Source organism: Dictyostelium purpureum, assembly GCF_000190715.1.
Source record: "Dictyostelium purpureum unplaced genomic scaffold DICPUscaffold_49, whole genome shotgun sequence".
Lineage (NCBI taxonomy): Eukaryota > Evosea > Eumycetozoa > Dictyosteliales > Dictyosteliaceae > Dictyostelium > Dictyostelium purpureum.
The window spans coordinates 61,834-87,167 of record NW_003519386.1 but is presented as its reverse complement, the minus strand read 5'-3'; the positions used below and the strand labels follow the sequence as shown (position 1 = coordinate 87,167).

The window sequence follows — 25,334 nt, the reverse complement described above, 5'->3', positions numbered from 1 at the left end:
TAAATTAAAAAAAAAAAAAAAACGAAAAATAAAAAAAAATAAAAAAAAAACGAAAAAAAATTATATAAACCAAAGAATGACCAATAACACAACATCAAATACAACCACTACAATCAATAATTTAAGTGAAGATGATAGAGAAATTTTAGCCATTGAACTATGCGAAGAGGCAAATAAATTAATTAAAAAATTAAAAGTACAAGAAGATGAAAATATTTTAGAGGAAACCACATCAAGCTTATCAAACACAAAACTTAATAGTGAAAATACAGATAATGATTCAAAAGAGGCTGATGATGATGAAGAAGAGGAGTTTGATGAAAATAAAACAATTGAACAAATTACAGCTTTATTTACAAAAGCTATCGAAATTGATATTACATGTTTAGATGCATATTTAGGTTTAGCATATATCAAAGGTATTGTCAAAGATTATGAAACTGCACAACAACTATTAATTAAAGCACAAGCTATTGACCCAGAAGATGAAAGAGTCTCTTTAATGAAGCAAACCTTAGAACAAGATCTATTAAATGACAAACAAGATAAAGAAGATGTTGATTCAATGCAAGATGATGAATGTGTTTTAGATACTGGTAAATCAAGCCTTAATGTACCTTTAATTGTTATTGTATGTAAAAAAGAAAATATTATATATTCATAAATAACTTGTTATTAATTTTAATTTTTCATTATAGAATGGTAAAGTTACTAAAAAGTTTATTGTAATTTTACGTGAAATTTTTGATAGATTTGATTTAAATAAAGATAATTGTTTAAATAAAAGAGAAATGCAATTATATTCAAAAGCAGTTAATGGTCAAGAAATGGATCCACATTCATTACAAAGTATTTTATCTCATTACGACTCTAATAGAACCAAAGGCTTAACCTTTACCGGTTTTGTTGAACTTTATGTAAATCAAACTATTGAAGACCCATCAGAAGTAAGTAAAAAAATAAATAAATAAACTCATAAAAACTCTGTGAATATACTAATATATTATTTATTTTAAAGACTATAAAAGATTTAAATACTTTAGGTTATAATAAGAATCTTGTTAAAAAATAAAAATAATAAAAAAATAATAAATTATAAAGTAAAATAATATTATATGTTATAATATAAGGTTTTTATATACAAAAATATTTTATTTTAATCTTTTTTTTTTTTACAAATAATCAAATGGATTATAAGTAGTTTTATAAGTTATATTATCGGTCATAGTATCTTTATAAATATTTAATGGAATTGTGATTTTTATTGATTTCTCTGGTTCAGTTTCTTCTTTTGAAAGTCTATAATTAATATAGATATTTATACAACTAATATTACACCAAAAAGAATCTTCTATATTTTGTTTCTTTAATAATTCTGATAATGATTCTATTGATAAGAAATCTAAATTTATATTTTCTAAACTGTTATCATAATCTTTTGATTCTGATTTAAAAATATCTATATAAATTGGGTGGATTTTTATGTTAGAAAGAGTGTTTAGTTATTTTTATAGTTGATATCATTATCTATATTTACCGAATGTTAAATTTCTATAAGCAATATCTAAAACAAATTCTATTCTACAATATAAATCGTTTAATTTTTTTTCGTTTAATTTTTTAATTAAGATTGAAAATGAAAGGTCGTCAGTAATTAAAGTTTGACCATTTTTTTTTAATGTAATCTTTTCTACTGATATTTCATCAGAGTTATATTTTTCTGACATTATTATAATATTTTCTATATAACTATTTATAAACCTTGAAATCTAAAATGAAAAAAAATTTAAAAAATTGAAACAAATGAAAAAAAATAAAAAAATAAAAAAAAGTAAAAAAATTTCGTTTTTTTTTCATAATAAATTAATTTATTTTATTTTACTTTAATTTGGCTTGGTTTATTTTGATATATATTACATAAATAAAATAAAGAAATTTAATAAAATTAAAATATAAAAACTATAATTCTTTTTACCATTACAATTATTATATGTTAATTGTTCAGTTTCAGAATTATCAAAAACCCTAACTGGAAATGTGTGCACATTATCACCAAAAATTAATGTAAGATTGAAGAGTGAGTGATCGATAATTTGTTCCGCTGTTGATGGTGGTAGTAAGCACGAGAGAACATAAAAATTAAAATAAATAGCATAGTCCGCTACTTGACAGTACCCAGAATCCGAGCCTTGGTTATAATCATAAAGAGACACATTAAATTGAGGATTGAAATTAAAACCATATACATCCAACATATAATTACCAACATTTTGCCCACTATAAACATAATTACAATAGACTATTCCTACCCTTGGGAGATCATATTCAAACGTAAATTCTTTTAACAAATTATTATTGTAATAAATTGATAAACTAATTGAATCTGCTTCAGTTTGATCTGAAAGTGGTATAAAAATGGAGTCTTTGAGTATATAAAACTGGGAATCATCTCCATTTTGGGTAATTTTTATTAACGGGGAATTAACACCATCAGAAGAGGTTCGAGGCAAATTGCTACCCTTTATAATTACGTATCCATCAGTTTTTAAAATTTTAGACTCACTATAACTTATACCAATAATACTGGGTTCTAATTCCAAAATAGATGAATTTACACCTAAAAAAAATAAAAATAAATTTTATTATTTATTTTTTTAAATAATATTTTTTTTTATTTAATTTATAACCTACACCTTATATTATTTAATGAAATAAAACATAAATATAATAAAAAACAAATAATCCTCTTCATTTTAATATTAAAACATAATAATAAAAATAACAATAAATTTTTTTTTTAATTATTAAACACAAAAAAACCTAAAAATAGTTGTATATTTAATTTGTGGGTGAAACCACAAAATATGATTAAAATAAAACAATCAAAATAAAAATGTAATCTGAATTCCAAAAAAAAAAAAAAAACAAAAAAAATAAAAAAATAAACATTTAATAATTTACAAAAAAAAAAATAATTTTATTTTTTATGTGAAATTTATTATTTTTGATTTAATTATTTTTTAACATTTGATTTAATTTATATGTGAGTAGCTTCGTTGTTACATGCTAAAGCAGCTTCTTTAACAGCTGGATGAGCATGCTTGGTACGACCAATATCTTCTGATGAGATTCGGGAATAAGTTCACCTTATTTTTCTTATGATTTTTGGAATTTTTCGGTATATTGTTATTATTTTTATTATAAATTTTTTAATTTGTTTGACAGTTTAGAAGATAATGTATTTACATCAACAATTTCATTTCCTATTTTTAAAAACGTTACTGATGAAGGTATAGTTGATGGTCTTCTAATTAGAGATTCTTTTAATGGAAGTTTTTCAAAAAATATTGAAGTTATATCTGTCATTAATGTAACATGTTTAAATGAATGCCCCAATTCTAAATGTTTTAAACCAAAAGGAAGATCACCAGGTAAAAGAGGTTGACATTTATTTAAAAAATAACTACCAAATATTAATGTTTCAACTTTTGGAGGAATTGAATTCCTTTCAATCTTTTGATTCCAACACCAACCAAATTTTAAATAGGTTAAACTTTGAGGTAAATCACCAACATTTAAAATTTGATTAAATGATTTTGATAAAGTTAATTTAACTACATTATTTGGTATTATACCAATTGAAAGCTGACGATTATAATGATCATTAAAATGTAAACATGTTACACTTTCTGGTATTGATCCAATTGATAATTGTTTATTGAATAAACTTGATAATTTTAATTTTTTTACAGATGCGGGTATAACACCTGGTAAAATTTCTCCCATATATCTCCTGCCCATATGAAATGTTTCTACAGATGGAGGGATATCACCAATCCTTAGTTCACTATCAAACAGGTACCCAAATTTTAAATTTGATAAAGTATTTGGAATTGTATTTTCCGATAAATGATTTCTATAATTTACAAATATCAATTTACCAATATATTCTCTATATTCAAAATTATTTATTTTTTCCATACCACCAAATAATGTTTCTTTTACAATTGAATATTTATTAAATAATTTTAAATGATATAAAATAACATTAAATAATGTTTTATTTCTTATAATTTTGTAAAATAAATAATCATTATTATCATTTGATAGTATTTGGTTATCTTTTTTAACCAATTTAAATAAAATGCTATAGTCTTTTGTGTTCATTATTAAAATTCTATTAGTTGCAAACCATTGAAAAAATTTTTATTTACTTTATTATTTTTATTTATTTATTTTTTATTTATTTATAAAAAGTCAGTTGGAATTTTAAATTGATTTAAAAAAAAAAAAAAAAAAAATTTTTGGCTCTATAAATATCTGTTTTTTTATTTTTTAATTTATATTTCTCAATTTTTTTTAATACCATTAAATAAACCACCATATGATTTTTTAAAAAAAAAATAAAATCAAAACACAAGTACTTACTTTTTTATTTATATGGTATTTACAATGGTATTTCAAATTTATATCTTTTTTAGAAAATATTAATAAATTAATTAATAAATAAAAATAGTAAATAATCAACTTTAATAAATTAAATATAAATATAAATAAATATCAATTTTTTATTGATTTTATATTAGTATTATCTTTATCTATAATAAAAAAATTCAGAAAAATAGTTTAGGTTGGTTTGTTATAAATAATACCTTTAATATTAAATATTAACAAATGATTGTAAACTGTTTATTAAATTCAAAAATGAATGATCAACAAACAAAAACTAAACTCCCCAAAAAAATTGTAGATAAACCAAAATAAGTTTTGTAAATTTAAAAAAAAAAAAAGTAATTATAATAAAAATCAAAATCTTGATAAATTTTATAATAATAAAATAAAAACAATGAATCATTAAGTTTTCAGACTTACCCACATCACACATTTAAGTTTATCAATTGTTTGTATATCTATTTAAAGTAATAATCCACTTCACTTTTATTTTTTTTTTTTTTTTTTTTGTTTTTTTGACTGTTTATGAAAAATAATAAATTTATAAATATTATATAATATATTATAATATAAAAAAGTTTTTTTTATGGAATTATTTTAAATTTTACAGAAGCACCACCAGCCGATTGGTTTTCATTTTCTTGAATTTTATATTTTTAAAAATTTTTACAATTAATAATTGAAATAATTATATTCAGTATATTTAAATTCATTAAATAATTTCTTGTTATTAATTAGAAACCATTTAATATTTGAATAATTTTTATTTATTTACGATTATTTTTATTTATTTATTTATTTATATTAGAAAAAAAGTAATTCAATTCAAATTTACATGTGAATTGGTTTACCGTGAGCAGCCATAGCAGCTTCTTTGACAGCTTCTGATAAAGTTGGATGGGCATGACAAGTTCTAGCAACATCTTCAGAGGAGGCACCATATTCCATAGCAAGTACACTTTCAGCAATTAATTCACCAGCGTTAGCACCCATGATGTGTACACCAAGAATTCTATCGGTTTCTTTATCAGCTAAGAATTTAACGAAACCTTCAGCATCATCGTTTGTCTTGGCTCTTGAGTTACCAATGAATGGGAATTTACCTGCATTATATTGGATACCAGCTTTTTGTAATTCTTCTTCAGTTTTACCAACCCATGCAACTTCTGGATGAGTGTAAATAACGGATGGAATGGCATCATAGTTAACATGACCAACACCGCTGTGTAATTGTTCAATAATAGCAATACCTTCTTCTTCAGCTTTGTGTGCTAACATTGGACCACGAATGGCATCACCAATAGCATAAATTGATGGTACTTTGGTAGCGAAATGTTCATCAACTTCAACACGACCAGCTTTATCGGTTGGGACACCAACGTTTTCAAGACCAAGATTTTGAGTATTTGGACGACGACCAACTGAAACTAATACAACATCAGCTTCTAAGGTACCAGTGTAACCTGATGCACCAACTTGTTCAACAGTAACAGCAACTCTGCCATTTGGTTGTTTAACAACTGAGGTAACTTTAGTTTCTAAATGGAATTTCATATGTTGTTTTTCTAATGATTTTTGGAATTTCTTGGCAACTTCACCATCTGCACCTGCTGCAATTCTGTTGGTGAATTCTATGACGGTAGTTTTTGAGTTCAAACGTGAATAGACACTACCAAGTTCTAAACCAATGACACCACCACCAATTACGATTAAATCTTTTGGAACGGTCTTTAATGATAATGCACCAGTTGAAGAAACAATACTTTCTTCATCAATTACTACATTTGATAATGCACCAGTTGAAACTTCTGAACCAGTTGCAATAACAATATTTTTAGTTTCGATAGTTTTAACTGAACCATCATTCATGGTAACTTCAACAGTGTTTGGACCAGTAATTTTACCGTGACCTTTAGCATAATCAACTTTATTCTTTTTGAATAATGATTCAATACCAGCTGTTAAACCTGAAACTGCTTTTTCTTTGTATTTCATCATACCACCAAAATCAAGTTCAACATTATTACATTTTACACCATAGTCACCCATTTTAGTGGTGGCTGTTTCATAAAGATGACTTGCATTTAATAATGCTTTTGATGGAATACAACCAACATTTAAACATGTACCACCTAATTTACCTCTTTTTTCAACAACTGTAACTTTCATACCTAATTGACCAGCTTTAATACCTGCAACATAACCACCTGGACCACCACCAATAATAACAACATCTTTTTGTTCTATAAAATAATTTATAAATTGAATTTAAAATAAAAATAATATTAATATTTAAAATTTTAAATTTTAAATTTTAAAAAAAAAAAAAAAAAACCATTATATTTATGATTAATTTAAATTATTTATTATTTTATTTATTAAATTTATTTATTATTATTATTAATAATTATTAAATGATTTATTTTAAATGATTAAACTATTGAAATATAAATTTAATTTGAATCAAAAAATATATTTTTAAATTTTATAAATTAATTAATTAATTAAAGTAATAAAAATTTTCGTTTTATCGAAATGATTATTATTTCGTTAATCATTGTTTAGTTTTATTATATGTTATTTGTTGTCATTGCTGTTGTTGATCTGTTTATTGCTTTATGATTAGAAACTTACCAGTTGAGAAAAAACGTGAACCAACAGTACGTAAATTATAAACTCTATTTAATCTAATCATTTTTTATATTATTTTAAGATAAATAAATAATTTAAATAAAAAAAAAAAAAGAAAAATTTAAAAAATTTTGAATTTGAAAAAAAAAAATTAAAAAAAAAAATAAAAAAAAATAAAATTTTTAAAAAATTTTTTTAAAGTGGGCATCATAATGAGTTTTTTTTTAAAAAAAAAAAAAAAAAAAAAAAAAAAAAATAAATATTAATACGAAAATACGTGTAATTTTATTCTTTTTCATTCTTTTTCAGTTTAAATTAAATTAAATTGTTTTTAAGCCATAGTTTACTTGTTATAGAAATTAACATAAAATCTTTTAATTTTAAAAATAAAAAATAAATTTAACACCCCCCAATTATAAATAAATATATAAATACATACAATACAGATATAAAAATGGAAAGCAATGATAATAATTTAACAAATATAAATATAGAGATTTTTTCACCTCAAAAGAGGATGAAATTAAAACATTATCAACAACAACACACACAAGTTAAAGCAGAAGATAATGATATAATAATGGAGTCGGAAGAGTCAGAGTTATTTTCAAGTAAGAGATTGGTTATACCCGGTCAAATTATATCGAGAGAGGGCGAGTATTTAAAGGGTCATGGTACATTTCATAATGGAAGTAATTTGATAGCATCGGTATGCGGCACATTGGATAAAGTTGATAGATTAATTTCAGTTAAAGCATTAAAATCCCGTTATCACGGCGAAGTGGGCGATATTATAGTTGGTAGAATCACCGAGATCTCATCAAAGCGTTGGAAAGTGGATGTAAATTCACGTTTGGATTATATATTAATGTTATCAGCTATCAATTTACCAGGTGGCATTCAAAGACGTCGTACCTCTGCAGATGAACTCCAAATGAGAAATTTCTTTGTAGAGAACGATTTAGTGTATGCCGAAGTCCAAATGATAATGGGTGATGGTTCGGTCGCCATTCACACACGTAATCAAAAATACGGTAAGCTCCAAAATGGCCATTTTATGAAGGTAACACCATCTTTAATCAAACGTTCAAAACAACACTTTTATTCATTAGAGTGTGGTGTAGATGTAATTTTAGGTCTTAATGGTTATATTTGGATTGCAGACACTGAGCAACAAAAGAATCAATCAGCATTCATTCAAAAACACGAAAAAGAAAATTTCGACCAAGCATGTATCATACCAGATGACATTAAACAAATTTCAAAAGATTCAAGAGACCGTATATCTCGTGTAAAAAATTCAATCGCCTTATTAGAAAAAGGTTTCCTTTTGATTCACAGTAAAAGTATAATGCAGGTTTACCATTTATCAAATAAAATGAAATTAGGTGCCAAAGATTTATTACACCCACAATATATAAAACAAATTTTAACTTTATTATCAACAGAGTACAATGATGATATTAAAGATGAAGAATAAAATAAATAAAATAAAATAAAATAAAATAAAATAAATAAACAAATAAATAATAATAGTAATTTAAGACAATGGTTTTTACAATTTTATTTTATTTTTTAATTTTTTTTTTCTTTTATTCATATTTAAAATAATAAAATATATTATTTATTTTTATTTATATTTATATTTATATTTATATTTGTATTTATATTGTTTATTTATTTTTAACAAATTGTAAAAATAGCCCAAGATTTTAAACACAAACAACAAGACTTTTTCTTTTTTTTTTTTTAAGTTGTTTTTAAAAATTTGTAACCTGGGTGTTGTTATTTTTATTACTTTTATATATACCCCCTCTAAAAAAAGTTAAACAAATATTAAATAATTAAAAAAAAATTAAAATTTTTATTTAATTTTTTTATTTTTTTAATTTTTTTTTTTAATTTTGTTTTTAAGTTTTTTTTTAAGTTTTTTTTTTTTATGATTTATAACTTTTTTTTTTTTTTTTCTTTTTAAATTAAATAATAATATACATGTACAGAAATAAATAATTAATATAAATAAAAATAACACAATAAAATGAATAAAATAAATAAAAAGAATAAAAAAAGTCACATTCTTAATACAAATAGACAGTATTTTGCATATATCAAAAATTATAGCAAAACTTATACTACTGAATATTTAAGAAATGATGAAGATACACATGAGGTTTTGGCAAATATTTGGACTTCGCTAATGTATGGACTGCAAATAACTAATTCACCAGATTTTGCGGTGAATAAAGAACCAGGATTCTACCAAAATCGTTACCTAAATAATAGAAATTTATTGTTTAACGCATTTAAAGAAGATCACTGTGTTTTCGAATCTTTAAAACTAAAAACTTTATTCAAATATGGTTTTAGCTTTTCAAATTTCGAAAGTCCAATACCTTTAAATGAAGCCATCAAAATTCAAAACTATGCAACTTATAAAGATCCAAAAAAAGATGAGGGATTAGTACAACTCTATAGATTCATAGGTATTACTGAACACTTTTTCTTTTTCAAAGGCAAGAAATTTTACAATCAAGCATATTTTACTGATTTTTTAATTGATAATGTTTTCTTTAATGAAAAGCCATTGTTCAGATCAATCGTACAATATTATCAACTATTCTATCAAAGCCTAAATTACAAAAGTTTATTTTTAAAAATTTTTAATAGTAAAAAAGTAAGTTTATATCCTATTTAATATATATAATTAAAAATAGCAATATATTAATTTATTTCTTTTTTTTTTTTTTCTAAACAGTTGGATTGGCTTTTAGAAGTTTCAGATTTGGGTGAATTGTCATATTTATTGGATTTGTTATTTGGCTCAGCTTCAATTGAATCAAAGATAGATTTAATCAAATTGATTCACACATGTAACCCTGAAACAGATAATCAAAAAAAACTCATTGGTTGTTTTTTTATAAACAGTGGTTGGAAGGTCTTTAATTTATATGAGTTTTATAGAGACCCATTACCACACGATGACAATTTATATCAAGATATTAAAGACAAACAAAATGAAAAAATTAAATCTAGTTTTAAAAACAGTAAGAGTTTCGCAAAAAAATATCTCCTATATGGTGAATACCAATATGAAGATGAAGAGTATAGCGAAGATAGCAATGATAGCAATGATAGCGAAGATAGCAAAGATAACAAAGTTGATGAAGAAGAGCAAGAATATGAAGATAGTGATGATGAATATAAAATTGTTTTAGGTTTAGGGTATGTAAATTTTTAAAGTTTCTTTTTTATAAATATGTTTGTTAACGAATTAATTTATTTGTTAAACAATATAGATCTAATGGTATTGGAAAAGATAGTGGCATCAAAAATGATAATGATAATAGTTGTAATAATAATAATAACAACAATAATAATGATAGTAGCATAGAAAATAAAGAAATAGTTCAAAATACAGAAAATCTATATTTAAGTAATTTATTATTATTAAAAATTTTCAATCATTTAATAAATACAAAATATAAACCAAATAAAGAATGCAATGAAACTAAAGATCAGTACTATACATCAATTTCAAAATCAATTCAAAGTATAGCCTTGTCGTCAAAAAATTTATATAATTTAATAAAGAAAGAACTTTCCTATATAGATTGGAATAAACATACAATAAATTTAATCCGTAGTCAATATTCATTTTCACCAACCAATAGTAAATGCTTATTTAAAAAGTATCCAGAATTTCAAGACTATGAAAGATTAATCAAAACTGTAGATTATAAAGACGAAAAGCTAATTGATGAAATATGTAGATCAACTAAGGTTTTATATATCGATACTCTTTGTGAAATTGTTAGTAAAACAGGTAAAGTTTTCAATTTGGACTACGATTTTAGTGGGATAAGAGCAACCTATTCTGCATCGTTTTCAACATATTTCAAATATAAGGCATTTCCAAATGTAAAAAAGTTGGTTTTAAAGGGAAGGTCAATTTCACGTCGTGATTTCACTTTGACTGGTTACTTTATGAAGTTTATACAGTACTTTATAGTAAACGGTGGTTCAATGTTAGAAAGTGTTGAATTAGATGGGAAGGTGTCATCCGAATCTTCATATATTTATAGGTTGATATCTTTGCTTTTAAAACATCACGGGGATTCACTTAAATCATTCACAATAAGAATTAAACACATGAAAAAAAACTGGGTTAGGGCCATTATAAGAAAAATTACAACTTTATATCCAAAGATTAACTTAGAAGTTTATAGAAATGGTAATCTTGAAACAAATAAAGCCCAAAAAGAAGAAACAAATAAACCAAGTTACGAACTTTTAGATATGCTTGATGAAAGTGAAGACTTAAGTATAATTAGTGAAGATGGAGAAGATAGTGCTTTTATGGATGATGACGAATATGATGACGAATTCGATGAGGAGGAAGAATACGATGAAGAAAATGAAGAAGATTTTTACCCATATGGAGATTCTTACAATGACGATTTGTCGAACTATGAATCAGACAATAACGCAATCTATCACCCGGCCTATGACCCAGCCTATGAGAATATCCATGACTTTGCTGACTCTATAAGATCCCGATTAAGAGAATTTCTAGGAGAAGGAGAGGAGGAGGATGAAGAGGATGAGGACGATTTTTACCCAAGATCTTATTATAGAGGGCCCAGAAGCAAAATCTCTACTCAACTTTTCAAAGAATATGAAGAAGATGAAGATGAAGAATATGAAGATGAAGATGAAGATGAAGAAGAATATGTTGAAGAAGGTGATGAAGAAGATGATGATGATGAAGAGGATGAAGATGAAGAAATGGGGAATTTTTTTAGAGAACTTGAGATGGGTGGTCCTTGTAAAGGATGTGGTCTTATTCATTGCGACAGTGATGAAGATGATGAAGATGAAGATGAAGAAGAAGATGGGGAAGAATATGAGGAAGAAGATGAGGATGAATATGAAGAAGATGAAGATGAAGAAGAAGATGAAGAAGATGAAGAATATGAAGAATATGGAGAGGACTATGAAGCGGAAACCTCATCAGATGATGGAAAATATTATTTAAGAATAACCAAATTTATAAATTAATCTCAACAAAAAAAAAAATAAAAAAAACAATAAATTATATTAGTTTTTAATCACAATCTAAAGTATATTTAAATTTATTTATTTATTAATTGTTAAATTTAACAGCTTTTTTTTTTTTTTAAACATTTTAATTAATTTACAGTATGTGTATTTAATTGTATTGTATTATATTTTATTTATTTGTTTTAAAACTATTTTTCATAATATGCCATTATACAGTATGCAGCAACAACCGAAACCAAACCACCTAGCGAAGCAAAACCGGCGTATGAAACTCTATCTTGTCTGTTGATACCCAAATAATCGCCAATCATACCATTGACAAGTTTGAAAGCAATAATTGGGACTAAAACCATTAAAAATGAAAAAATAAAGAACTTGATATAAACCATTCTATTTTCTGATTGAATTATTTGTAATTCAGTTGCTGTATACTTTTTGGTTGCACTATTTGAGCCAGATGTTGATGATGATGATTCAGCTGAAGAGGCTCCTTTACCTTTTCTTTTTGAAACTTTTGGTTTAACTTGAACAACTTCCTCTTCTTCTTCTTCTTCCTCAACTTCCTCTATAACCTCTTCATCGCTACTAATTTCCTTTTGTTGTTGTTTTTTATTACTTTTTTTTGGGGTAGGTTTTTTTGGGGTAGCTGTTTTTCTTGTTGTAATTTTTGGGTTTTCTTGTTCCTCATCATCACTGTCTTTAGCCTTATTTGTTTTCTTTTTATTATTGCTTATTGGTGCTTCTTGTTGTGGGGTTTCACCTGGTCTAATAATTTTTCTACCGCTACGACTAACTGAAATTTGATCTTCGGCGGTTGTTTTTTGTTCTGATTTCTTGGGTCTTCCAACCATTTTTATTTATATAAATAGATACTAAAAAAATAAATTATAAAAAAAATTTAAAATTAAACAAATTACAAAAATGCTGAAGGTAAAATTTAAAAAAATAAAAAAAAAAAAATAAAAAAAAAAAAATTTAAATTTACACACAAATGCCAAATTTAAAAAAAAAAAAAGTATCCGTTAATTTAATTAAACACAAATAAATAAATTAAAAAAAAAGTAAAAAAATTGTAATCTAATTTTATTTTATTAAATAGCTATTGATTACCTTTTTTTAATTTAATTATTAATTTTTAATAATTTTTGAACCAGGAATTTTTTTTCAAAATTAAAAAAAAAATCTATTCTTTTTTTTTTTTTTTTTTTTTTAGTTATTATTTATTTTTGATTTCTTGTATTAAGTTTTCAACATTTTCAATTTCTTTTAATTTTAAATTTAATTGTTTTGTTGCATCGTCTACTTTTACTTGTTGACGCTCTCTTAAAATTTTGTTTGGAGCGCTGTTTAATGAGGTTTGAAGTTGAAGTAATTGTCTCTTGAGTGTTTCAGATTCTTGTTGTAATTTTCTTAATGATCCAATTAGGTTTAATAATTCACTATCACTATTTGAGGGTGGAGTTGAAATGTTTTGAATTGGTTGTTGGACTGTAGTGGCCGAGATAGGTGGTGTCGAGACTGAGATTGGTGGAGTACTAATATTAGTTGAGCTAAGTGAAATTGGTGGTGTGGATGGGAGTGCAATGTTTTCTGAACTAGTGCTAATGGGTATGGATGAAACAGGTTGGATTGATGATGAGGCTTGGTTAAGTGGTGAGTTTGTTTTTGGTCTTGTAGATGCTGAGGTTGTTGAATTTGTTGAATCTGAAATATTAATTTGAGGTTGTTGTTGTGGAGGTGGTGTAGTTGGTTCAGTGATAAATGATATTGGAGGTGATGAAATAACATTGTTATTATTATTATTGTTATTTATACTACTGTTTAGATTATTTGTTGATGTTGTTAAATCTGAAATACTTGAGTCTAATTGAACAAGAGTTGGTTGTTGTGGTGAGGTAAGTGGTGAAATAATATCACTACTTTTTTCGGTACTACTTCTTTCTTTCTTTCTTCTTTTATGTTCTCCATCTCTTTCTCTGTCTCTGTGTCTGTGTTTTTTCTTTTCTTCGTGCGATCTTGGCGAGGTTGGTGATTTTTGTGAAGGTGATAGTATTGGTGTGCTCCCAGCGGAGGCACTAATAGAGTTTGTACTCTTTTGAAGATCATCTGTTGGGGATTTAATATTATTAAGGGACTCGATTGAAGGGGAAGATGGAATTGCAAATTTAATTTTAAGACTTGTTGGGGTTGAGCCACTTTGAGACATTGAGCCGATACTATTGCTACTTGTATTTATACTAACTGGTGTAGATGGATTACTCATATTTACAAAACTACTACCAAAGGATCTATCTCTGCCTCTGTCACTTCCTCTTGATCTTCTGTCGCTACCCCTTCTGCCAGTTGGTGATCTTTCTTTTTCTAATGGTGATTTATCTGCCGCTGAAATTGGTCTGCCTCTACTATATCTATCATCATCGCTAAAATCATCGTCGTTACTATGACCCATTCTTCTTTGTTGGTGGTGATGGTGGTGACCCATTGAATTGCCCATATTCTTAACTTTGATGGTTCTAATTTGATCAGGTTCATCTTCTAAACCGGATTCATCATTACTATCAATATCATCTATAATAATTTGATCGTCTGCTTTTTCCTCAAATATTACTGGATCTGTTGAGTTTGTGTTAAATAGTTCATTACCATATCTATCCTTCAAATCTGGTAAGCATACAAACTCTATATCCTCACCATCTCCATAGTTTGGCTTTATAATTCTAACCAACTCTTCTTCAATCTTTGCTAACTCGGTAATCTTTTCTCTGTTATATACTCTAAATTTTCTTTTAACGATATCTTTACTTGCTGGTGTTAGACCACTTGTTAACATATTATTTACAACATTATTTGGTGGAACCGAATTTGTTTTACTATTATTATTGTTATTATTGTTATTATTATTATTATTATTATTACTATTATTATTATCATTTGATTCATTATTTTCCTTATTACTATTATTATCATTTACTAATATCATTTGACCAATATCTGCAGTTTTGAAATAATTTGCTTTATCATATGTTTTATGTGATTCAACTACACATGGTAAATCTACTAAATTGGCATTGTATGTTTCGTCACCAAATTTAAATATCATTTGTCTTTCATTCCTAAATTGAAAATCGATTGGTATATCCATATATTTTTGTTTCAACATTTTTCTAACTCTTTCTGCTAAATGAGGTGGTAATCGAAATAATAATTGATCTTCACTATCGTGCGGCCTGCCATATCCTTGTAAACCACCTTCAAAACTATTTAAATTATTTATACTACTATTTAAATTTATATTATTATTATAGTTATTATTATTATTATTACTGTAGTTGCTAGATGTAGTTGTGGTTGTGGTTGTTGTCGTTGTATTATTATTATTGCTATTATTATTACTATTTCCGCTGCTATAAAGACCACCGCTTAAATCTTCTAAAAAACCATCTGTGAGATTAAAATTATAACTACTCATTATAGTAATTGAATATGATTATTTTTATATTTGTTTTGATTCAGTTATTAATTGGAAAAAAAAAAAAAAAAAATAAGACTATCGTTATTATTTTTTATCTATATATACAAAATTTCTTTTTAACAATTTAAAATTAAAATAAAAAAAAAAATATTTATAAATTTAAAAAAAAAAAAAAAAAAAAAAAAAAATTAAAAATTATAATTTTTTTTTTTTTTTTTTTTTTTTTTAAAAAAGTGGGGTAAATAATTATCACTACACAAATAAATAATCAATGAATATCTAATATTTTTCCGCAAAAAAAGAAATAATTTAATTTATAATAATCTTATTATAATTTATTTCCCACATTCTTTTTTTTTTCCATTTTTATGAAAATTTTCATAAAAATAAAATTTTTTATAATTTAAATTAAAAAATTTTTTAAAACAATTTTTAAAAACCATTAAATAATATAAATAAATAAATATAAATAAACAATAATGTCAATAACATTTAAAGTCAGTAATGTGAATGAAAATATATTAAATTTAAAACAATTTAATATCAAACCATTTATTCAAGATTTTTTAAAAACTCAAGTTATATCAGATCGTAATTTTTATATGGAAGGTTATAGAAAAATACTCAACGAAAAATTAAGTAAAGAAGAAGAAAAGAAAAAACTAGATCAGCTTTTTATAGATTCAGAAAACTATTCAATTGAATTTAAAGAACAGAAAAAAAGAAATGAAACTGCCGATTTTAGGGTATTAAGTTCAAGTTTTAAAATTAATGATCAAAAGAGTTTAGATGTCGATGGTTTAAAAGAAGTTGGTCCAAATTCATTTGTATATTCATGTTGGAAAGCTTATAATCAACACCATCACCTCGAAATTAGACCAGATGATGTTTATATGTCGATTATGGTTCAATTCTCACTATATGTTAACAAACACGCTGAAACATTTAGAGATAGATTAGTCGATTTTCAAGGTAAAGAAAAATTAGAAGTTTTAACAGATGATCCAATTCTTACAGCAGATCATGGAAAATTAACATTAGAATTGTCACAAAAAATAAAATCCCGTATTAAAGATCCATCAATTGCCGATTGGGTTATTCCAAACTTTTCAACAACAACCGATTCGGACAGGGTTGCATTTGCATCGGTATTACTTTCGACAATGAAAAAGTTTTTCAACTATTCAATGAAAACAAGATGTGGTTTGCCATCAGTCACTCTTTTAGGTACTGTAGATGATTGGTCCAATTTAAAACAAAGATTACAAAAATTAAAAGAATTCAATATTGAGTCAAATAATAAAGAAGAATCAAACTTAATGGATAAATGGTTATCATATTTGGAACCTATTTTAGATCAACTTGTACTAACAGCATCAGGCAGTCCAGATTTACAATGGTGGAACTCAATTGCACATCGTGAACAAGGATCAGGAACTGATAGACTTTCAGGGTGGTTATCAAGTTTCTGTTGCTTCAACTCTGATGGTGACTGGAATGTTTCACCACAATCTGATTCAAAATGGCCTACCATCTCATATAACACTATTTCAAATGGTTTTGTAAATACACCAGTATTATTAATTGATGGTGATGGAACCGAATATAACAGTACATTATTCTCTGGTCACATTGCAACAACTACAAATCAAACAAAAATTAAACCATCTATCGATTGGTTTTTATTATTAGATCCAAAATAAAGAAATAGTTTTTAACCCATAAAAATTTTTTTCACAATAACTTTTTTTTTTTTTAATTTTTTGTAATCAGACAGAATAAACCAACTTCATTCCTAACTTCTTATTCAATTTAATTTTATGCTATTTAATAGCTGTGTAAATCTCATCCGTATCAACAGTTTCTTAAACCAGTGTTTTAATCTGAAAATTAACCGAAACCTGGAATTTGAATTGGTTTAACATATAATCTTCTTTTATTTGGTATAAATATCGGTTAATTATCTTTTCTTCTTTATCCATTTTATTACACAAACTTTTATTTATATTGTTTGGGTATTTAAAAACGAGCTCGTTTATTTAAAAAATAAATTAAAAAAAAAAAAAATTATTGGATGTTCAGATCATTATAATTAAAAAAAATTTAAAAATTAAAAATTTTTGTAATAAATTATATTTATATTTTATAACTAGAAAAATAAAAAATTAGAAATTTTATTTTTTATTTTTTTATTTATTTTTTAAAAAATTATATATTTAAATAAATTTATATTCACAATTTTGATTTTATGCTCATTCAAAGAACAAAACATATAATTTTAAACTCAGCAGAGCAGCATCAAAAGTAACACTAAAAAAAACAACACAAGAAAATTAATAAATGTTTTATTTTTATTTCTATTATATATTTTTATTTCATAAACAAACAATTATCAAAGGAAGAAAAAAAGGTTTATCTTTATATTTTAAATTATATACATAAAATTTATTTATCTTTTTTCATTAGGATTTTAAATTCTTGAATTTTCTTTTTAATTTTTTATTTACTATTAATTATTTGTTAAAATTATTATAAAGATATTATCTTTTATAAATATTATGCTTAAAATAAGTATTTAAAATAAATTATTGAATTTTTTTTTAATGTTATTGACACTTTAAGGGTTAAATTAAAAAAAATTAGTAAATAAAATAATATAAAAAAAAATCTTTATTTTATTATAATGGGTAACAATAATAGATTTATTAAATTTAGATTAATGAAAGTGAATAGAGAATATTCTTTAGAGAACTACTCTCATAGGGGCACTGTTAGGGAAATGTTCAACAACACCAGAGTATTTGTTTGGGTCATTGAGAATACTAGAGACAAGTGGACCAAGGTCTTCAACTTTTGGAATATTTGAAGGTTGTTCAGTATGAGAAATTGAGTAGGAGACACCATCAGAACGTTTTTCAAGTTTAAAAATATTCTGATTAAACATAGAGGATGAGGGAGTAACAAATGATTCATTTCTATCATGAACAAATGATGAGATAAATTGTGGTTTCTTTTTTGACAATTCTTTAATATGATCTTCAATTTCAGCTTTAGGATTAAAGTTTGGTAAAATTACAGCTCGGAGTGAACCTAAAATACTACTGAATACCAAATGTTCCACACCGGCATCAAAGCAAGCATCAGCAACCTTTTTGCCATTTTCTTTATCTTGAAAAATGGAAATAGTAATTAAAAATACACCATAGCTACCTTTAATAGCAGTCTCTATATCTTGTTTTGAACCGGCAATGTCACATTTAACAACTTCACAACCTTCAGCTTTTAGTTTCTTGGATGCTTCCGAGTTTGGATTTCTAGTCAATGCACGAACTTTAAATTTGCCATCTTTCAATAAAGCTCTAGCTACAGAGCCACCTTGGTCACCAGTTGCACCAAATACTGAAACAATCTTTGACATCTTGCTTTTAATAAAAAAAAATAATATAAATTTAAATAAGAAAAAAAAAATTAATAATAATTTTAAAATTCTTTTTTTAACAGTTTATTTATAAATTAAAAAATAAAAAAATTAAATTAAAATAATTTGAAAAAAATTTTATTATTTTTTACAAGCTAAAAATAATAAAGGAGGTATGTGTGTGATTATTTTTGAAAAAAAAAAAAAAAACAGTTTTTAAATATTATAATCAATAAAATTTATTATTTTACAAATATTAAACTAATTTTTTCAACAAAATCTCCATCAAAAGAAGATATAAATTTTGTACATTTAATTCAATCAAAATAAAATTCAAATTCATTAAAATTAACTTTGATATCACCTTTTTCACCCTTCACATTAAGTTTCAATACAAGATAATACTTTTAAGAGAACTTTTAAATGAGATTACATCTATAGTTCCATTTTAACTGTAAAAGTTAAATATTTTGTTTTAAAATTTTATTTTTAGGTTTTATTATTTAAAAAAATTAAAAGAAATGAAAATATATTGGCTTATTCTTCTATGAGTATAACTTTGAGAATAAAAAATGATCTATTGATTTGGATAATGGCAAAAATGGTATTGCTGGTATAAAAGAGCTCTTTCATTCAATCAATTTTATTAGCAAAATAAGCTGCCAATCCCTCGTTTATCTCTCAGAATGGGCAGTGACTCTTTACCTCATAATTTTATTAATATTAATTAAGGAAAGGGAATACAAATAAAATAAAATTCAATATCTGGTTTTAATTTTTTACTAATTTAAAACTCCTTTATTTTTTTTTAAAACCATATTTTTTCTAAAATTCTGATGATAAGTTTTCACTAAAAGTTTTTTCTGTTGAAGTTATTGTTGTTAATTTAGAGTCAGTTTTATCAGAAATGGATGAGGTGGAGGATTTAATTGATAAAGTTCTATCCAATGATAAGCTAACACGTTGATCGTAACAATAAAGAATGGTGAGGGATGGTATTATCTCTGTAATAACTAAACCTATAAAGCTGAATGTGACACTTGGATTTTCGATTCCAACCAAAACCAAAATGAAAACACAATGGAGAATAAAACCTACACTGCAAACTGCGGTCAATAAAAATATTTTTTTCGTTTTCTTTAAAGCTCTTGAATTAGAGTTGGAGTTTAGCGATTTTCGCATGGCCATGTATAAACTACCACCTAAATATATGAATAATGAAGCAATGGTGATACTAATTACTGCTTGAACTGTAGCATAGACTATAGAAACTGCTTTTTGTGATGATGAATTTTTAATTTCCTAAAATTAATTGAAAAATTAATTGAAAAATTATTAATATATAGATCAATCTTAAAACCATATAGAAAAACTATGATACTTACGACTATAATACGGTTACCACAATTATTTGTATAATCGTTTTTGGTATACTGGAATGCCACAATAATGGCAATTAGTAATAAATAAATTAAAACATTAACAATTACAAGGATTGATGAAACTCTTTTTGATAAATCCACACTAGCATTGTTCTTTAATACCAAGAAAACAATGGTAAACCATAATACTAAAATAATTGTAAAGCAAGAGAAATAAAAGAATGTTGGTAATACTACAAGTGAGTAGTCGGCAATAGCAGAGTCGGCCAGGTAACCTTTTGGCAAAAGGAAGAAATAAACCATACGAACAGTTAAGAAAATGAAAACCATCAGAATTAAGAGATGTACCAATTCGAATCTGGTAATAATATTTCTGAATCTAACAACCATAATAATTACTAATTGATAAAAACCATATAGTGCTACTAATAAAAATAGTGCAGCTAAAGTATAAAGCAAACCCTCTGTTGAACGGTCAAAGTATTGTTTACCTTGTGATTTCCAATTTTCGACACGATTGATTGGGAAATAGGTTCCTTTTTGTTTGATGTTATCAATATGTGAGCATAAATAGCTATTGCCTTTAATTTCAACTATTGATGCATTGGTGTTATCTAATGGATAAACCTTTTGGTCTATTTCATTTTGACTAGCTATATCTAAAACTGGATATTTTTCAGAGTTGCCAATCGATGAACCCAAAACAAAACATACTGTAAATCTATCTACACCTTGAGATTCTACTGAAATACCATCACCTAAAATTGTGCCAACTATAACCTCCTTATCATTAAAAACTCCATATTTATCTGGTTTTGGGTATGATACAAAATTTGATGGGAAAAAGCTTTGTTCTGATGAAGTGAATAGTTGATATGGGAATTGAGATACTAAAACATTTCCACAACCCTCTTGAACAGATTGTTCAGAAAACAAAATTTGGCCATAGTCGAAAGTATAGTTACTTTGTTTGTTATTACATGGTTTGGTTTGACCCAAAAGCAATGAAGTTTCTTTAAAGCATTCTGAACCACCATTACCATTTGAAGAGCAACTACACGAAATTGAATCTAAATTGTTTTTTGTACGGAAACTTCTACAGAAATATTCAGAACGTAATAAATCTGACATTTGAGTATTTGCTGAAATCATTAAATCATCGTAAATTCTTTGATAGGATAATGATGTTGTGTGAATGCTGGTCGATATCCACTTGCTTTGAATCCATTGACCTTTAACATAAACACCTGGTTTCCAACTACCATTTTTCCATTCAAACTTATTTGACCATTCGTTATTTGAGTCATAGCATCCCAAACAGGTTCCCTCGTTCATTTGATTGAATTGGGTATTATAAGGTAACATTTTAGTTTCTTCAGGTGGATAAATTTTACAACCTTTTAATCCAAGGCATTGATCCATTGATGTAGCAGGTGACCACCAAGTATAGTTTAATCGTTCACATTCTGCACGGCTAAATACACTGGGGATATCTGTAAAGCATCCCATTGGTGAGTCTCTTTCGGTCAAAGTAATATCCCTTGAGAACAAGCAAGATATTTGATTTATGTAAAGATCTGGCTTCTTTACACATTTACCTAAACCTGCTGGATAGTATTTGGTATTTTCTGGTAAAAAGAAATAGCTATCAGAGCATTGGCCTGCAGCTTCGCATTCTGATTTTGTTGCGCATTCTTTTGGTTTCAATGAACATGCATTAATGGTTTGTAAAGTTGGACCTGAACATTCATCCATTAAATTTGATGTGCAATCAATCCAACCTAATTGATCCGAACCTGTACATTGATCTTGAGTAGCGACATCATATTTGCAAATATTATATGTCATGTCCCATGAAGTAAGAGGAACTGATAAACATATTTCTTCGTTTGGAACATTAATTAGTGCGCAACCAACAAAACCATCGCATGAATAACCACATGGTATATCACAAACACCACTTTCTTCACATTCGCTTTGAGAAAGATTTTCTTCGAATTGATTATTACCAACTATGCAATAATCACTGGATGTACAACTAACTTGATCATTATTATTGAAATTATAACAAAGTGCATCTGTACTATTTGAACAATAACCACAAAAATCACCATTTGAATTACAATCACTGGCACAAGTTTGAGTACTTGAAACACCATAACATGCTGGGTTTGAATTGCATATACCAAATAATTCACAATTTGTAAAATCTTGGTAGATATACTGTTTATAATAAGAATATACTCCATCATAGTATACATCATGAACCAATGGACAAGAATCGTCAAGACAGTGAGGCGATGAATAAATATCTTCACTTGAACTCTTTGGTAAATATTGAAATATTTGTCTTTGTGTGAATGTACCTTGATTAATACAATCCTCTGATTGGTAGTAATTGTATAATTCTTGAATAATAGTGTCATTTAATGAAAATGGTTTATGAAGAAGTTTAAAAATGGTTGCTTGATCTAGCTGACTAAAAATACAGGTTAAATAACGCTTATCGATAAATTGGAAATCTGGTAAACACTTTCTTGTAAACATATCACATACTCCATTTGGGCCACTAAAAGTTTTACATTCTTGATCACTGGAGCAGGTAGGAGTATCGAGAACAACATCTGCTTGGCACTGACGTAAAACGGTAATGATTTCTATTTTAATATTATCCAAAGCATTTCTTGGTACGGAACAGTCATCTTGAACACCCAAAGAGCTATAGTATTGGTCTACAACAGTTTCAGTGCATGAAGGATTTGAACATTGATCTCTAACACTATCTGTATAAACACCAACATAATCTTCTTGCTCAACAAGCTTGGTGGTCGGGTTGCAACACTCCGAGTATCTCATTACTAAACTACAACATGGATCTTTAAAAAATCTACTATCATTTGTTGAATATTGACAAAATGTGCCCGTAACATTCTTTTCAACAGTACGCTTCTCTAATAATGTAGTTGCTTTGTGAGTACATCCTACATAACTATCCCTAATTGTCAAAGTATCCAATTGATATCTATAATTGTTCATTTCTTTTAAATCAGTTACGTTGTATAATAACTCCTCAATTCTATCGATTTCATTTAAAACCACATTTAATTCATTGTAACTACATTCATAGTCTTTGACTGTATAATTTGAAACAATACCTGATAATGGCTTATGAATAAAAAATTGAAATTAATAAATATGTTTTGGATGTTTAGATAGTTCTTTAAATTTAAATATACCTACAATACCATCTGCATCGAAATGAGTTGATAAAAATTCAATCTTTGTATTTTTGAGATCTTCCCAGGTGACCAAAGTTGATTTTGTGGCAGAACCAATCTTATAAGACATTAAGAAAGCGGCTTGATAAACCTTTCTTTTGAGTGGATTAAGCAATGTATCATCATAGTTTAACTCATAGTAACTTGGTAAAGAGTCTTGAATGAAATAGCCCAGATATGGTGGTGGTAAAGGTGATGTTGGGTCATTGTTTGAATATGGAGGACCTATTGTATATAGAAAACATTGAGACCATTGTTCACAAGATACTATAGTATTTGAATTTAAAATTCTTGATGATTTAACCAATGAAAACATTGCAGCTTTTGAGGGTAATGTTGAAACATTAACTTGAGAATAGAAAGCATCTGAAGTGATTGATAAAACATAAGGTGAAGCCCAATAAGTATATACTGAAATATAAATAACTTGGTCTTTTTCTAAATACATTGTAATACTGTTTTCATACTCATCTCTACTTCCCCACTTTGGAGGTTGGAAAATTGAATTATAACTTGGTTTCTTTTGTTTATCATCTGCCAATAAAATAGGTGTTTCATAAAGAGAAGGACTTCTAATAGTATGGATAGCACTTTTTTTAGCTTTAAAGACATAGTAGTCATGTTTATGATCCTCCTTTTCATTATTTTGTACCATAATACCATCAGAAAGACATTGGTGATCAGATAAAATAGGATCCTGTGAATCTATTGAGCAAGCTGGTAAAGGGTTTGGAATAGCTGGAACTGGTTTAGATGTTAACCTGAATGACTTTTTAAAAGATTTTCCCGTGACGAATGGAACTATTGTGATGAAATAAGTATTGTCGGTCCAACCTTGATTATAGGACATCCCTTCTAAAAAATCTACATTGTCAGAGGGACAAATATTCATAACACCATAAATCAATGGGTTACCCAATATACAATCTCTTTGAGAATTATAGTCTAAAGATCTACCCATTGCAAACTTGTAGAAACCTTCAATTGGATAATTCTGAACCATTATACCTTCACAAATACTAGAGTCAGCCTTGTATCTTAGATGTAAAGTTTTATCTGATTCAAATATATAATCTTGATCCTTCTTTACTGTAGTCCAAGTTAAATCCTCCCCACATAAGTCAGTATTATTTTCATCAACTAGTAAGCACTCGTTGGTGCATGAAACATCTCTTTTCTTTGGGCATTCTGTTTTATTTGTATAATCACAAGAACAATCTATACCAGTATTTGGAGAGTTACAATTATAACTTGGGCATGCTAATGAATCATACTTGAATATATCACTGTCTAAAGTAAATTCAAAAACTGAATACTCTAAATAATTTCCAAAGAGATTAATTTCTTTTTTTGATATTGTTGAATTTAAAACCTCGATTCCAGAATTAATATCTATTTAAATTATAAAAAAATAAAATTAGTTTTTTTTTGTTTTTTTTTTTTTTATTTTTAAATTTTATTTGAATCTAACCTAATAATAATGCAAATATTAAAAAAAAGTATATTTGTTTTTTCATTTTTTTAATATAATTAAAACAATACAAAATAAAATAAATACTAGATAAACATAATCTAAATTCTAATTTTTTAAAAAAAAAAATTCAAAAACAAATTTTATAAGAAAAAAACAATTATTTGTT

At 26.0% G+C, this 25,334-nt stretch overlaps 12 protein-coding genes across 12 annotated transcripts; 4 read left to right on the top strand and 8 right to left on the bottom strand.

Moving 5' to 3' along the window:
- Positions 1–76: 76 nt before the first annotated feature.
- On the top strand, positions 77–1,072 carry DICPUDRAFT_149515 (uncharacterized protein; the record flags this gene model as incomplete). Its single annotated transcript, XM_003285580.1, has 3 exons — positions 77–631; positions 699–947; positions 1,019–1,072. The coding sequence occupies 3 exons, from the start codon at positions 77–79 to the stop codon at positions 1,070–1,072; spliced, it is 858 nt and encodes a 285-aa protein (XP_003285628.1).
- Positions 1,073–1,172: 100 nt separating this feature from the next.
- On the bottom strand, positions 1,173–1,727 carry DICPUDRAFT_76549 (uncharacterized protein; the record flags this gene model as incomplete). Its single annotated transcript, XM_003285566.1, has 2 exons — positions 1,173–1,459; positions 1,538–1,727. 2 exons carry the CDS (start codon positions 1,725–1,727, stop codon positions 1,173–1,175), a joined length of 477 nt encoding a protein of 158 aa, XP_003285614.1.
- Positions 1,728–1,913: 186 nt separating this feature from the next.
- DICPUDRAFT_76548 (uncharacterized protein) lies at positions 1,914–2,752 on the bottom strand (the record flags this gene model as incomplete). The annotated part of the gene is made up of 2 exons (XM_003285565.1): positions 1,914–2,617; positions 2,692–2,752. The coding sequence occupies 2 exons, from the start codon at positions 2,750–2,752 to the stop codon at positions 1,914–1,916; spliced, it is 765 nt and encodes a 254-aa protein (XP_003285613.1).
- A 500-nt stretch (positions 2,753–3,252) lies between these two features.
- Positions 3,253–4,101, bottom strand: DICPUDRAFT_19530 (uncharacterized protein; the record flags this gene model as incomplete). The annotated part of the gene is made up of 1 exon (XM_003285564.1): positions 3,253–4,101. A coding segment is annotated over one exon (849 nt), but the record flags the coding sequence as incomplete, so codon positions are not given.
- A 1,051-nt stretch (positions 4,102–5,152) lies between these two features.
- Positions 5,153–7,161, bottom strand: DICPUDRAFT_46221 (dihydrolipoamide:NAD oxidoreductase). The gene is made up of 2 exons (XM_003285563.1): positions 7,087–7,161; positions 5,153–6,695 (listed from the first exon to the last, which is right to left on the bottom strand). The coding sequence occupies exons 1-2, from the start codon at positions 7,145–7,147 to the stop codon at positions 5,284–5,286; spliced, it is 1,473 nt and encodes a 490-aa protein (XP_003285611.1). The 5' UTR covers positions 7,148–7,161; the 3' UTR covers positions 5,153–5,283.
- Positions 7,162–7,537: 376 nt separating this feature from the next.
- On the top strand, positions 7,538–8,563 carry DICPUDRAFT_76545 (uncharacterized protein; the record flags this gene model as incomplete). The annotated part of the gene is made up of 1 exon (XM_003285579.1): positions 7,538–8,563. One exon carries the CDS (start codon positions 7,538–7,540, stop codon positions 8,561–8,563), a length of 1,026 nt encoding a protein of 341 aa, XP_003285627.1.
- A 558-nt stretch (positions 8,564–9,121) lies between these two features.
- Positions 9,122–12,141, top strand: DICPUDRAFT_149512 (uncharacterized protein; the record flags this gene model as incomplete). Its single annotated transcript, XM_003285578.1, has 3 exons — positions 9,122–9,757; positions 9,839–10,305; positions 10,380–12,141. The coding sequence occupies 3 exons, from the start codon at positions 9,122–9,124 to the stop codon at positions 12,139–12,141; spliced, it is 2,865 nt and encodes a 954-aa protein (XP_003285626.1).
- Positions 12,142–12,332: 191 nt separating this feature from the next.
- On the bottom strand, positions 12,333–12,995 carry DICPUDRAFT_76543 (uncharacterized protein; the record flags this gene model as incomplete). Its single annotated transcript, XM_003285562.1, has 1 exon — positions 12,333–12,995. One exon carries the CDS (start codon positions 12,993–12,995, stop codon positions 12,333–12,335), a length of 663 nt encoding a protein of 220 aa, XP_003285610.1.
- Positions 12,996–13,360: 365 nt separating this feature from the next.
- On the bottom strand, positions 13,361–15,613 carry DICPUDRAFT_149510 (uncharacterized protein; the record flags this gene model as incomplete). The annotated part of the gene is made up of 1 exon (XM_003285561.1): positions 13,361–15,613. One exon carries the CDS (start codon positions 15,611–15,613, stop codon positions 13,361–13,363), a length of 2,253 nt encoding a protein of 750 aa, XP_003285609.1.
- A 482-nt stretch (positions 15,614–16,095) lies between these two features.
- Positions 16,096–17,319, top strand: DICPUDRAFT_76541 (uncharacterized protein; the record flags this gene model as incomplete). The annotated part of the gene is made up of 1 exon (XM_003285577.1): positions 16,096–17,319. One exon carries the CDS (start codon positions 16,096–16,098, stop codon positions 17,317–17,319), a length of 1,224 nt encoding a protein of 407 aa, XP_003285625.1.
- Positions 17,320–18,296: 977 nt separating this feature from the next.
- Positions 18,297–19,103, bottom strand: DICPUDRAFT_91538 (uncharacterized protein). Its single transcript, XM_003285560.1, has one exon. It carries the CDS (start codon positions 19,032–19,034, stop codon positions 18,360–18,362), a length of 675 nt encoding a protein of 224 aa, XP_003285608.1. The 5' UTR covers positions 19,035–19,103; the 3' UTR covers positions 18,297–18,359.
- A 756-nt stretch (positions 19,104–19,859) lies between these two features.
- On the bottom strand, positions 19,860–25,075 carry DICPUDRAFT_29604 (uncharacterized protein; the record flags this gene model as incomplete). The annotated part of the gene is made up of 3 exons (XM_003285559.1): positions 19,860–20,336; positions 20,420–23,581; positions 23,657–25,075. Coding segments are annotated over 3 exons (5,058 nt in total), but the record flags the coding sequence as incomplete, so codon positions are not given.
- Between the last annotated feature and the right edge of the window lie 259 nt (positions 25,076–25,334).